This window comes from Saccopteryx bilineata, chromosome 1, assembly GCF_036850765.1.
Source record: "Saccopteryx bilineata isolate mSacBil1 chromosome 1, mSacBil1_pri_phased_curated, whole genome shotgun sequence".
Classification (NCBI taxonomy): Eukaryota; Metazoa; Chordata; class Mammalia; order Chiroptera; family Emballonuridae; genus Saccopteryx; species Saccopteryx bilineata.
Genome location: NC_089490.1, coordinates 14,654,470 through 14,667,895, shown reverse-complemented (window position 1 = coordinate 14,667,895; position 13,426 = coordinate 14,654,470). Strand labels below are relative to the sequence as shown.

The 13,426-nt window shown below is 61.0% G+C and overlaps 1 protein-coding gene across 3 annotated transcripts in view; it reads left to right on the top strand.

Moving 5' to 3' along the window:
* The window catches only part of CPNE5 (copine 5), a 97,896-nt gene extending 84,764 nt beyond the window's left edge, over window positions 1–13,132 (top strand). For 2 of the 3 annotated variants that reach the window (XM_066237848.1, XM_066237757.1), the window contains 8 exons: window positions 2,082–2,143; window positions 5,999–6,045; window positions 7,587–7,768; window positions 8,586–8,713; window positions 8,955–9,057; window positions 9,815–9,872; window positions 10,290–10,363; window positions 11,506–13,132. In XM_066237848.1, coding sequence (XP_066093945.1) covers window positions 2,082–2,143; window positions 5,999–6,045; window positions 7,587–7,768; window positions 8,586–8,713; window positions 8,955–9,057; window positions 9,815–9,872; window positions 10,290–10,363; window positions 11,506–11,724 — 873 coding nt within the window. In that variant the 3' untranslated portion in view covers window positions 11,725–13,132. Of the gene's footprint in view, window positions 1–2,081; window positions 2,144–2,836; window positions 2,899–5,998; window positions 6,046–7,586; window positions 7,769–8,585; window positions 8,714–8,954; window positions 9,058–9,814; window positions 9,873–10,289; window positions 10,364–11,505 lie in introns of those variants that run through there. The other variant, XM_066237941.1, reaches the window with a different exon arrangement.
* Window positions 13,133–13,426: the final 294 nt, after the last annotated feature.

Below are 13,426 nucleotides of genomic sequence, written 5' to 3'. Positions count from 1 at the left end.
CTCATTTTCTCCACTTATAAGATGGGGCTGATAAGTCATCCCTGCCCTGCTTATTGCACAGGGTGACTATGACAGACGCCTGGGGGATGCAGGAAGACACAGGCTGGAAGCCACGGAGTCTGCTCATTCGGAGCGGGCTGGGCTAAGCCCCGCTTCTCTGGGTGTAACTGTGTCCCAGATAGGCTTGGAGCAGTACGTATTTCCTTGTCCAAAGCTGCAGTGTTTCTCGGTGGGGATGCCGTCAGTGTTTCAGGCACGATCTTTCTTCATCTCATAGGATGTCCCCTTACCTTGTGGGGTTCTTAGCACTTCTGGCCCTGGCCCATAGCTGAGAGCAGAGCCGCAGTGATTGTGAGACCCCCAGAATTCTCCCACACTTTCCCAAGTGCCTCTAGGGGAGGCAGCAACCACCCTGACTTAGAAATGTCAGCTGTACAGTTGGAAAAACAACAACAACAACGCTTGAAAACCACTGATCTGGTCCAACTTTCTTACTTTAGAGATCAAGAAACTGAGGCCCAGAGAGGTGATGTGACTTGCCTTAGGTCACACAGTGAGTTAGGGACAGAGCAGGGCTGGGCCCAGGTCTCCTGACTGTCCTTTGCTGCGGCATTTCCTAATCTTCACCTTAAAAAACACACTCAGCATCCGGTATGCTTATTAAAATACAGATGCCCAGGCCAGTTCCCTAGGGCTCCAGGCCGGGGTCTAGCCACCTGTGTTTAGTGCTTCCCATGCCTTACTATGTGCAGAGTGTCCTGGGCACCCTGTTAAAATAGCAAGAATCTGTGTTTAAAAAAAAATTTTTTTTTTAACCAGCATTCCTATGAGTCTGACCATGCTGGTCCAAGGACCACAGTTTGAGCAGCAAGCCCCTGGTTGAATCCATACGGCCAGGCAAGATAGGGAGTTACTACATCCCAGGGCCCGACTGGGGTTCAAGTCTGGCTGCAGGTGAGACTCCTGTGAGGAGCTAAAAAAAGATCCTGGGCCAGAGCCCTACCCCAGAAACTCTGACGTAATTGGTTTGAGGACCTCACCCAGGCTGCGAGGTGTTTTAAAAGCTCCTCAAAACATCTAATGATTATCAGTTCAGAGGCACTGCAGTAGTCTGTTCCCAGTGAAAGGAGGCTCTATACAAGAGTCTCATGTCGTAGCCACAGGGGGCAGGGGTGGGGGGAGGGATCTCTGAGGCCCAGCCAGGCACTCACAGGGCCCCCGCCCCCTTTTGGAGCTGGTAGTTCCTGGGCTTTGCCAAGCAGAGGCCTTGCCCAGCCCACCTAGTGAGTGGATAGAGACGGCTGAATCTGTACTGGTAGGGAGCTGCCCACGTCCTAGCGTGGAGCTCTGTGGTGCAGGTAAAAGGTCCCCTGCCCCAATCTTGCCTCATTTAATTGGTTTCGGCTGCCGGGCTTTCACTTGTCTCCATGATCCTAAATTATCATTATAATGAGCTGCCAGGCAGCGGCCTGTCTTGGCGAAGCTGATGCCAATGCCGCCAGCAGGCATAGGTCAAGAGGCCTCTGCTCAGAAGAGGGGGTCCCGGGTGGTCAGTTACCTCTGGGGAGAGGACAGGCTGCTTAATGAGGGTCTTGGGTCTGGGGGTGGAGGCTGAGAGACACCTGAGGGAGGGGGGTGGACAAGAAAGGTTTGAGATAAGTGCCGACCAGGGAGCAGGATGAGTTGTGTGCCGCTTGGCAGCGTGGCAGGTTGTTAGGCCTGTGCCAGGAAGACCCCTCTGGCCCTCAGCGCTCCACACGGGTGTCTGCTTAGGGGAGACTCATGCCCTTGGCTTGGGCCTCTATGCTCAGTGACAGACAGGGTCCTTGCAGGATGCAGTTTGGCAGTGAGGTCAAAAGCACAGGCCCGGTAGGCAGACCGACCCTGGTCCCCGTCTCACTTGGCCACGCGCTGACAAGTGTCCTTGTGCACATTGCTTCGCCTTTTTGAGCCTCAGTCTCCTTGGGGATAAAGTGGGGATCGTCATAGCACTCCCCAGGGTCGTTGCGAGCCCTGGACACCGCGTGCTGCCGGGCGCGGGCTGCGTGCTCCCGCTGACCCAGCTCCCTTCTGTTTTCAAGGTCACGCTGCTTTCCTTCGCTGTGGAGTCTGAGTGCACGTTTCTCGACTACATCAAAGGAGGGTGAGAAGAGCTGCAACCCGGGTTCTGTGGCCGCAGGGAGAGGGAAGGGGCCTCACACGCCCGCGGGAGCAGCTCCTGCCCTGCCTAGGCCTCTCGGAGGCCCCCGCTGCAGTCTGTGATCCTGGGCTCTGCACAGCCCCAGCGTCCAGTTCAGACAGCCCTGCGTGTCCCTGGAGCCTGACCTGCATACAGAGGGCGCTGCTAGGCCTGGGGGGGGGGCAGGGGTCACGGCAGGTTCCCCTGAGGAGATGAGACTCGGAGGTGGTAGGAACTCATGACAAAGCGGAGCAAGGGCTGAGGGAGGCGGCGGAAAGAGCCCGGACAGATGGGGAGTCGTGAGGCCTCTCTGCCCTGAATTTGCTGCATGACTCTGGTCGGGCCCCTTTCCCTCCCTGGGAATCAGTTTCCTCCTCCAAACACCAGAGATTGGAGGTTGGTGAATTTAAAAATTCATTCCTGCTCTGAGCTCCTGATACCTCTGGTTCGTCTGGGGGGCAGTGATTCACCAGCCCAGTGGCAGCAGAGACAGACGCAGGGCAGGAGAGAAGGGAGTGGGCGGGGGCCCTCCCGGCACCAGCAGTTGGTCAAACACGAGTTTCAGGGGCAGGAAAAGCCTGAGGTTTCGGCGCCCAGGCCCTCGCAGCCAGCGAAGCCCAGAGGCTGCAGCCAGCAGCTCGCGGAGAAAGAGCCTGACTTTGCCAAGGACAGGTGCCAGGTCAGGGTGTGGGTAGCCAAGAGCCCACAGGTGCAGGCAGGTGAGTGACTGCACCTGTCTGGAAAGGAGACAGGCCAGGCAGCTGCCAAAGCCTCATCCCAGCCAAGTGGGCACTCGGCTGCCTGGCTCTCCAGGGCAGAGGGGAAGTTAGGGCCTGGGAAGCCACATCACTCTCCCGTGGTACAGCCCCCTGTGGCCTCGAACCCACAGCCCCAAGGTTGGGCAGAGCACGCACCCTGGCCGCAGTCACTCAGAGGTCCCGGTCCCTGCCCTCTGCCCCTCCTGAGCCCACTCCCTCCCGACGCTGCCCCTGTTCCCCGCCCCCATCCAAACCGCTGCTGTGTCCTCCCTGCGTTCAGCTGCCACCCCTAACATTCCATACTGCCTGGTAATTTACCATCAGCCTCATCCTAGTTATCCTTCTCATTTGCATAATACCCCCCAAAATACAGAAGACAGTGGGCAGGGTCAGGAGGATCTTCGTTTTACATGACTTTCCTGGAGGCCACACGCCTAGCCCGTGGCAGGGTACCTTCTGTCACCACATGCCGTGTTTCCCCCACAGTCATGAACGTCCCTGCCTGCCTGGCAGCGGCCCAGGGGGGTGGGGGGGACGCAGAGGGAGCCTGCTGAGGGAGAGGGCTGGGCTCTGTGACGCCCCCCGGAGAAGGAGCCTCACAGGCGGCCGCCACGAAGCTGGCGCCCGGAGTACTACGGGGGGCAAGTTAGGACACTGCAGCCGGCGGCTCTCCCCGCCCCCACCCGCCCCACGCCTTCCTCACACTCTCTGGGGAACCTGAGGGAGAGGCTGGCTCCAGGCAGCGAGAGCGCGGCCTGCGTGTCCAGGCAGGCAGCTGATGGAGACATCTGTCTAGGGACCCTCGCCTCCCTGGCCTCCCTCCCCCGCGCACCTGGAGGGTGGGGGAGGGGCGGGGCTGGGCGCCGCAGCCTGGTGCGTGCTACCCTGCTGTGCGCTTAGGCAGGAGAAGTGAGCCTGCCCCGAGGAACTTTCCCACAGGACTACCTGCTTTCCAACCCCTTCCTTCCCGGAGTCATTTCAGAACCCAGAGTGGGGTTAAGTCTACCTAAGGAGGAAGGCCTGCCTGTCCCCTCAGCTGTAGTCCTGCAGACCAGAACCACCTTCCCAAGGGCAGCCCGGAGAGCTGGGCTCTTCCCCTCCCAGTGTCTCCCAGTGTCTCACGAGGACACAGTCTGTCTACTCCACAGTGAGAGGTGACCTGAACAGCAGACAAATAGGCTGTATAACAAATAATCCCCCAAGCTCAAGGTTTAATACAAATAAAGGCTGAATTTTTCATTCTTGGGGTGGCAGGGATGGGCAGGGAGATGTTCCACACAGTCATTCAGGGCCCCAGGCTCTTGCCATATTGTGGCTCCGAGTCCACTGGAGGCGCTGCCCCCAGGCAGCAGACCAGGAGGAAGAAGTGTAGGGAGAACTGCCTCTGGCCAGGAGACTCGAGCTTGGGTCTCCTGCTACCCATGTCCTCCACCCTTCCTGGGGGCATGAAGGGTCCATGAGCAGCAGCTCAGCTGTGATCAGGTTGAGGGAGGCTTGTGGTTTCTGGTAGGCACTTCCTGCTAAATGCAGGTGAGGTGAGCCCTGCCTTGTCTTACATCATCCCTGGCCCCAACTCTGAACCAGCAGAACCGTGTCCCCAAGTGTGATCCCAGAAACCCTCCTCGGGGTCCCAGGTGAGTTCTAGGTTCAGCTCAGACCAGCGGAACTCCTGGGAGTGGTGCCCTGGTGACCGTGCTCAGTCGGTGTGAGAACCATCAGACTAGCTTTCTCAGGGGCTCACGTCGTGTTGGCTTTGTTCTGTCAGTACCGAGCACAGAACCTGGCGCAGCCGGGCCCTCAGCAGTTTCAACCCTGAGCCTGAAGCCTCAAAACCTAACTTCTTATTGTGGAAAAATCCCCACCCCGTGCAAAGGTGGAGAGACGATAGAATGAACCCCCAGGTGCCCTTCCCACAGATGCAGCGCTTACCAGCTCTGTGGCCAGCCTTGTTCCACACACTCTGCCTTCCTTGCGCTGGGGAAGCACATCTTAGACCTATTTCCTCACTTCCGAGTGTCTGCCTAAACTATATGGACTCTTTGTCAAACAGAACCAAGTACAGTACCATAATCGCGCCTAAAAGCTGAAAGGGAAGGTCCTCAATACCAAATATCTGGCTGGGGCTCAGATTTCCCCAGCTGAGTCACAAAGTTTTTTAATTGGCTTATTTGAAGCAGAAAACCAGGCAAGAGTTATATTCAAGGGGGTGGGCAAAAGTCGGTTTATAGCTGTAAGCAAATGAATAATACAATAATTCACAAATAATAATTCCAGAATCAACGTTCACAGACTCACAACCATGAACCTACTTTTGCCCACCCCTGGACTGCAGTTGGTTGATTGGTCTCTTCATTCTCTTTATGGCTATTGGTTCTCTCCGCGCCCCTCCGCCCCCCCCCATCTGAAGGGTTGGGTAAGACAGCTTCCTGCGCCCTCAGAGGACCTCTGGTTCAGTGGATCTACAGGAGATGGGGTACTCTAAGTCCCGGGGTGGCCCTTTTACTGGCCGCATCCCCCGCAATGTCATTTCACGTGTTCCTCTGTCCCTTGCATCTCCTGTAAACCACTGGCAGACAGCTCTGAAGGCTCAGTCAGATTCAGGTTCGATTTTGGGCCAAGACTTAAACTTCGTGGGCGGTGTTTTGTTTTTCCCTCAGGAGACGAGCAATGTCTCTTTGTCTTTCCTTTTGTTGTCAAATAAGTTTGAACCCTGAGTCAGACTCCAAATTTGAGCCTGCAATACAGTGAGACTCTTACTTCCCTGGACCCAGGTGGGCCCAGAGACAGGGTTTGGGGAGCAAATAAGTAATGCTACCCCTTGCCCACCCAGAGCATCATCCTCCCACTGCCTGGCTCTTGTGATGCGGACAGCAGTCCTCTGGGGGTGGGCGTGGGGGGCATGACTCCCCCAGTGCTCCAGATGGAAGGAGACGAGGGGCTTCCCCAAGGCTGGGCAGGGGCTGGGTGGGAGCCGGGCTCCCCAGTCCCGTCCAGTCCTTCTGGCCCTCTCCATAGCCCTGCCACTGTCCAGGTAACACCCCTGCTGTTCTCCCTCTTCCAGAACCCAGATCAACTTCACAGTGGCCATCGATTTCACTGCCTCCAATGGTGAGTGAGGGGATGGGCAGAGGAGTTGGATGGGGGAGGGGAGGCTTTTCAGGGCTATGGGGTGGCTGGCCCCGGCTGGCAGCCAGGTCTCCCAGGCTCTGTGGCTTCATCCTTGCCCAGGATGTGGTGCTTAGGCCTGGACAGCCGAAGGCAGAACCATAGTCACGGACAGGTCTGGGCCCTGCGCCACAGCCTTGCTCTTGAGGACACCCTGGGGTGTCTCCCTGGGGGATAGGACAGTGCTACTCTGGGTCATGGAGAGCCCACAGGCTGGAGGGGAGACCTGGAGCCGGGATGGGACGCTGTGGCCCTCAGCGAGGGGGGCTCGCAGCCCAGGAGCCCCGTCCTCTCCCTCGCTGGGCCGGCTCCTGTCTCCTCCCTCCTCCGACCTCCTCCAACATCGCTGTCACTGAGTCTCCAGGAGCAATCAGTGCCACACTTTACTGTTAGAAACATCACTACTGTTCTTTGGAGTCTGGGCCCGCATTAGCGCGCTCGGTGCCCATTTTTGTGCCAATCAGAAGGTGCCAGGCATGCTGTTCCACACGTGTGTCGGAAGCCCGCAGCGCCATAGATAGAGTGGTAGGATGTCAGAGGGGGGAGGGGCCTCAGTGATTAAAATAATGACGAGAGATACGGTAATGGCACCTGTTTGATCCCCGCAACAATCCTACGAGGTGGGGACTATTAGTATCCCCGTCCTACAGATGAGGAGACTGAGGCTGAGAGGTTAAGGGATTTCTTACACAAGATCGCACAGCTAGGGGAGGTAGAGACGGGACTGGTCCCTTGGCAGCTGTGCTTCACTGCCTCTCATTAGTCTGTAAGTAAGATACGGACGGTACTCGTGGTGACGAGGGCTGTGGAGAATAATCGAGTGAGGAAGAGGGACAGGGAGGACTGGGGGACTTCCAGGGGGCTGCTCAGGGAAGACCACGCCAAGAAAGCAACGCTTGAGTAGAAACCCGAAGAGGTGGGGGAGCAAGCCATGTGTACCCCTGCGGCAAAGCATCCCAGAGCAGAGGGAACAGCCCGCCATTGCCGAGGTCATGAGGTGGCTGAGTGAGTGACGGGGGCGGTGGTGGCGATGAGGACCGGTACTTGGAGGCCGGGTCATGCGGGGCCTCGTAAGGATTCGGGGTTGATTCCAGTGGGACGGGAGCCTCAGAACCTTCTGAGCCGAGGAGGGGTGTCACGGGGCTGCCTGAGGGCTGCCGGGCGGGCGCGCTCTGGCCAGGGTGCCCCGTGTGGACGGCAGCGGGGTGGGGGGCGGGCGGACGCAGAGAGGGCAGTGAGGACACTGCTGCTGACCCGCAGGAGAGGGGGGGGCGGTGGTCACCGAGGAGGCGGAGGTGGGCGGGGCTCTGGGCGGATGATGAAGGTTTAGCAGCAACCAGGCTTTGCTCAAGGACGGAGTGTGCGGGAAGACAGACTGGCGTCAAGGATCCACAAGTGAAAGGGGTGCCTTCGGACACCTCCTTCTGATCCTGGCTTGGAGTGTGCAGGCCGGCAAACGTCCCACGTCCTGTGTCACGTCACAGGGAACCCCTCGCAGTCCACGTCCCTGCACTACATGAGCCCCTACCAGATGAACGCCTACGCGCTGGCGCTGACCGCCGTTGGGGAGATCATCCAACACTACGACAGCGACAAGATGTTTCCCGCCCTGGGGTTCGGAGCCAAGCTGCCCCCCGACGGCAGGGTGTCCCACGAGTTCCCGCTGGTAGGCAGTCCCCGGAGAGAGGGCTGAGGGCCGGCCAGGCTGGGGGGGAGATGCTGACAAGCCTGAGGTGGGGGGCATGTCCCATCTTCCCTGCCAGGGACTTAGGGTACAGCCTTTGGGGGGGGCTGCCTGTTGTGTGTAGGGGTTTTTCATCAGGGCCTCTAGAAACCCACTCCCCACCTTGCTCACAAAGAGCTCCCACCCGTGTCTGAAGCCACCTACCGTGGGCTCCGGCCTCCTTTTCCTGGCAAGACCCGGGTGGAGGTGGAGTGGGCACACGGCTGCGCTGTCCGCCGAGGCCCCAGAACTCAGGACGGGGGTGTGGTTTGGGGGCGGGCAGCTAGCTGCTGGTGATGCGGGAACTCCCTGAGTTGGTGCTGGGGTGGGGGCCCCGTGGGGATGGCTCCTCAGGCCACCCCTCTGCCTCTCTGCCGTGGCCAGGGCACGGGCCCACTCATGGCGAATCTCCCCCACGTCCTGTGAGTGCCGGGCACTGTGGTGGGCACAGGACGCAGGAGGGTGGCTCAGCCCTGGTCCTTCCTGAGCTGCTCAGACTCTGCAGTCACTTCCCAGCCAGCGCTGGGTGGGGTGGGGGGGCCTTCCCTGAGGAGGTGCGGGGGAGGGGCAGGTCTGGACCCTGCTCTTCAGGGTGGTTCTCCTCCCCTGTCCACCCCCCCCCCACCCCCGGCAGAGAAGAGCGCAAGAGAGCCCAGGCCTGCTGCCCTCCGCCTCCTGATTCCGCTCCCTCTGACTCCCGGCTGCCCACGGCCCCACCCCTTCTCCCATCCTGGGCTCAGTCTCCCTGTTCTGCCCCCAGAACGGCAACCAGGAGAACCCCTCGTGCTGCGGCATCGACGGCATCCTGGAGGCCTACCACCACAGCCTGCGCACCGTGCAGCTCTACGGGCCCACCAACTTCGCCCCCGTGGTCACCCACGTGGCCAGGTGGGGGCCGGGGCGCTAGACCCCCATCCCAGCAGCTCCCGGGTGTTTGTCTCCACACCTGTCCCCTCAGGAAGGTGGGAAGAAGTATCTCTTCCCACAGACTCGCCTCTCAGGGAACCCTGACCCTAAAGAGACCCACTCCATCCGAAGAGCTGTCCCCACCGAGGTGTTAAGGGCCCTGTGTGTTTGGGGGGGGCATACCCAGAGCCCCCCAGACCTGAGCCTCTGCCCCGGCCCCCAGGAATGCGGCTGAGGTGCAGGATGGCTCCCAGTACTATGTGCTGCTCATCATCACCGACGGGGTCATCTCGGACATGGCGCAGACCAAGGAGGCCATCGTCAACGTGAGCTCCACGGGGTGGGGGGGTGGGGGGGGGAGGACCCAGAACCCGGGAGGGTGCGACTTCCTGCTCCTTTAGAGAAACGCTTGGGCCTGGCTTCTCCTCTCCCTGCCCTCTGTGGGGGACCACTCCTGGCTTCTGGCTGCAGGATCCAGAGGGCTGGCCGTGGGGCTGGGGGCACTGATCCCACCAGTGAGCTCCTACCCACCTCTTAGTCACACTGGGTGGTCCACTCCCTCCAGCCCCCTCCGGCTTCCTCATTAACTGGCTCTGAGACCCCAGCCTCATCTGGCCAGGCCGAGAAGGTGGGAGGTCCAGGCATGTGGCTCCCACCACGGGGTGGTCTCCCGGTGTCAGGGGTCCCAGCCACAGGTGGCCTTCCCTCCAGACCCTCACAAAGGATGTCCCATGTGACGGAGGCCAAGGGGCAGAGGAGGGATGGGACGTCTGGTGGAAGCAGGCCTGTGGCCCACTTCCCCTCTGCCTCCCTCCTTCTCCGCCTGCTGTTCCTCTGGAGCCGATTTCTGGGTCCCTGGGTCCTGTGTCCCTGGGTCCCGTGTCTCTGGGTCTGTGTCCCTGGGTCCTGGGTCCGTGTTGCCCTCTCTCCTTCTCCCCTGTGTTTCTCTCTGTGTCTCCTCCTCCCTCCTTCCTCCTGACTGTCTTCTCTGATCCACCCTGTGTCCCTGTCCACGACCCCCTCTTCCTTTTCACGGCCCCCCGGCTGGGTCCCGAACACCCGCCGTCCCCTGCTGTCTCACAGGCTGCCAAACTGCCCATGTCCATCATCATCATCGGCGTGGGCCAGGCGGAGTTCGACGGTGAGTCTCCCGCCCCTCCCCGCTGCTCCCCCAGTGGCTTCAGGCCCATGGGAGTGGCCCTGCCCCAAAGAGTGAGCACTCACTCACACCTGGGTGGCGTGATCGTCTGGGTCACCGGCAGCAGCGTTTGTGTGTACAGAGGAGTGCCAACCCAGTCACGCCCGCGTCCTGAGTCACTCTTCCCTCCTCCAACCCCCTGACCGGGGGATGGTGGGGGAGCTGGAGGCTGGGCTCCACGTCAGAGACCCAGCGGTGGGCTCCCCGGATCCTCCTGGCCTCAGTGTCCCCGTCTACCTCGAACATGGGGGTCTGGTCTGAGGGTCGCTGCCTTGGATGGGCCTGGAGTCGGGGGCCAGGCGCGCTGTCCCACCAGGCTCACCGCCAGCCCCGCCCCCGGGCCTGCCCCCCCCCCCACAGCCATGGTGGAGCTGGACGGGGACGACGTGCGGATCTCCTCCCGCGGGAAGCTGGCCGAGCGGGACATTGTCCAGGTGAAGCCCGGCCCTGCCTGCCCCTCTGGCCCAGCTGACCTCATACTCCCTGCCTGGGACTTTTCTGGAAAGGGCCTTGGGGGCGCGAGGAGGCACTGGGAGCCCTGGCCTGTCCTCAGGCCACAGCTCTCTGCACTGGACCACTCTCGCCTGTCTGAGCCCCACCCTGCTGCTGCCCCGGCCAGTGCGCCCTGAGCCCCGGGCCTCTGCTGTCCCTGTGGCACAGACACCTGTGACTTGCGCCTCCCGTTGCTTTTTGCTGGGCTGCCCTCCCGGTGAGAGTTAGGTCTCCCCTCTCCAGGAAGCAGCACTGCCTGGCTGATTGAATCAGTGTCTTAACACCTCCACGGAGGATACAGATGGCATGAGCATACAGTCCCATCTGCTCCTAGGTGGCCCAGCAGCCTGGGCTGGGCCTGCCCCCTGCAAGCCCCCTTCCTCCTCTCCTCCTCCTTTGCTGTCTACTCCTCTACCTGGTCCTCGGGGCATCCCTGTCCAGTCAAGCCTCAGAGGCCCCTCAGCAGGCAGGCAGGCGTACCCCCCTGGCACCTCCTGCGGAGTCCCACTGCTCTGGGGAGTCCGAATCAAAAGCACATTCTTCACTCTCCCTGGATTCAGAACAGTGGGAGTGTGGGAGGGTCATTCCGGGTGTGGAGACCAGATAGGGGCTAGAAACCGGAGCAAGGGCGATCTGGAGGCTGGAGTGAGCCTGAGACCCTGGGAGGGGACCCCCACCCCCCCACCCCCCCACCCCCCCACCCCCGGGAGGAAGCCTGAGGGCCTGACCTGACGAGAGAGGAGAGACAGGCCGGAGAGACAGAGGGCTCTGTCCTGAGAGACGGAGGCAGCTGCAGGGCCCCATTCAGTCCGGGGCCAGGGGACTCATTCAGCATTTCCCGCGTGCCCGCTCAGTGCTTGGTGCCAAGACCTCAGAGACCAAGGAATCGGGTCCAGTGGTGTCTCCTGGCGAGGAGCAGTGCTCAATGAGTATTTGAATGAATGAAACAGTAGTGACTTGAGGACGGTGTCCTCAGTGCATTCCCCACGGTGGCAGGCTGGAGTGAGGTGGGCAGAGGCTGGTGAGGAGCGGGACAGGACCCCAGGAGGAGACCTTGCCTGACCCTGCCTTCCCCGCCGGACAGTTCGTGCCCTTCAGGGACTACGTGGACCGCACGGGCAACCACGTGCTGAGCATGGCGCGCCTGGCCCGCGACGTGCTGGCCGAGATCCCGGACCAGCTGGTGTCCTACATGAAGACGCAGGGCATCCGCCCACGCCCCCCGCCTGAGGCCTCGGCGAGCTCACCCCCACAGTCTCCAGCCTGCACGCCCCCTGCCTCCCCCCTGCACACACACAACTGAGCCTGGCCCGTGGCAGGTGGCTGGGGAGGCCAGTAGAAGGGTAGGCAGGGTCCCTAGACCCCCACTACAATCCTGCCCAGCCTTTGGAACCCGTGTGCCTGGGAGCCGGGCAGAGGGCGGGGCCTCAGTTAGGGCCCAGACCCAGGGAGCGGGCGGGTGCAGATGGTGAGGTGGGACTCCGGGCCCCTGCTCTTCTCGTCTTCCCCTGACACTGGATCTAGCCGAGCCAGGAAGTTGTTAACAATCAGGATAATTGGGGTCCCCCTCAGCCCACCTGGACAATCCCATCTGCTCCTAGGTGGCCCAGCAGCCTGGGCTTGGCTTCTCCCTGCAAGCCCCCTCTTCCTCTCCTCCTCCTTTGCTGTCTACTCCTCTACCTGAACCCTGACCTCCACCCCAGTATCCCTGTTTCCAGTGAACTGCAGGAGGCTGATGGGTTGGCAGAGATGCCTGAACATGTGCCCCCTCCCTGGAGCCCTTGCCGGCAGGGCCGCCCTGCAGCAAGCCCCGTGAAGAGCAGGCTGTCATGGTGGACTAGAGGCCACGTGACAGGCCAGGAATGGGGGCTTTGCAGGCACAGAGTTTTTCCTGGAGCCTCTCAAGCCCAGGGTGGCCCTGGGTCTAGACACACAGATCCACGGACCCTCCCTGGTGTGTGGGCCCACAGGCCCCACAGCTGGCTCCTGGCTCCAGCGCCCCCCCCTCCCCCCCCCAGGTTGCCTAGGGTCTTTGGTGTCCACTTCCCTGCTGCCCACCTAGAGGCCTGGGCAAGGAGCAGCCCAGCCCTGGCTCTCCCACACTGCATCTTTATCCCACTGGGATAGGAGCCGGGAGTCCTGGGTTCAAGCCCTGCCCACTCTGAGAGCCCACACAAAAGGGCCTCTGCCTTCTGGGTCTCGGTTTCCACATCTGTAAGGCAAGGGGGCTGACCAGATGGTCCGGGGTCACCTTCGGCTCTGAGGCCCTGAGAGTCCATTCATCCCACGCCCAGCTTCCCCCATCCCACTCCCCACCAGTGCACCCCTTACCCCAGGCCGACTTGGCTTGAGGATCACCCTGTTCTATCCCATCATCACACCAGTCCTTCAGCCTTGGGCTCTGGCCTCCGAGCCCCGCCCCGCCCCCACCCCTGCCCCTGCCGTGCGGGAAAGGCGAGGAAGGTGATCTCACCCTTGGGCCCGCCCAGCCGCCCAGCCTTTCCCCACAGGGAAGCAGGTCATGCATGCCAGTCCCTCCTGCCGCATGGGGCTCCTCAGCCCACTGAACGTCGTGTGCCTGGGTGGAGACCAGGCCCCACCCGTCTGCTGCCCGACGCCGCTCCCTTCCCGTCATGCATGATGGTGGTGTTTCTACGCTGTCTGGTCCTGTGCCTGTGTCTGAGACGGTCTCTGTGTGGAATTTGCCTTAAACGGAAGTAAACTTGGTTCTTTTACTAAAGTCCCTTGGTTTCCTTCCTCCTGGGAAAATGGCGCGGAGGTGGCTGTGTGACGGAGCCCAGGTTCTCACCCCACTCGTTCTTCCATTCTTTTATTCAAAAAGGGTTTCCTCCGATGCGCCAGGGTCTGTGCTGGGCCCGGGATGCAGTGGTGAGCCAAACCCAGGCCCTGTCTCCACACGGAGCTTACAACAAATACAGATAAGAACGGGGGCAATACAGGAAGCACATACACAAGTAGGTAAAGGACGTAATTTCAGGAGGTGA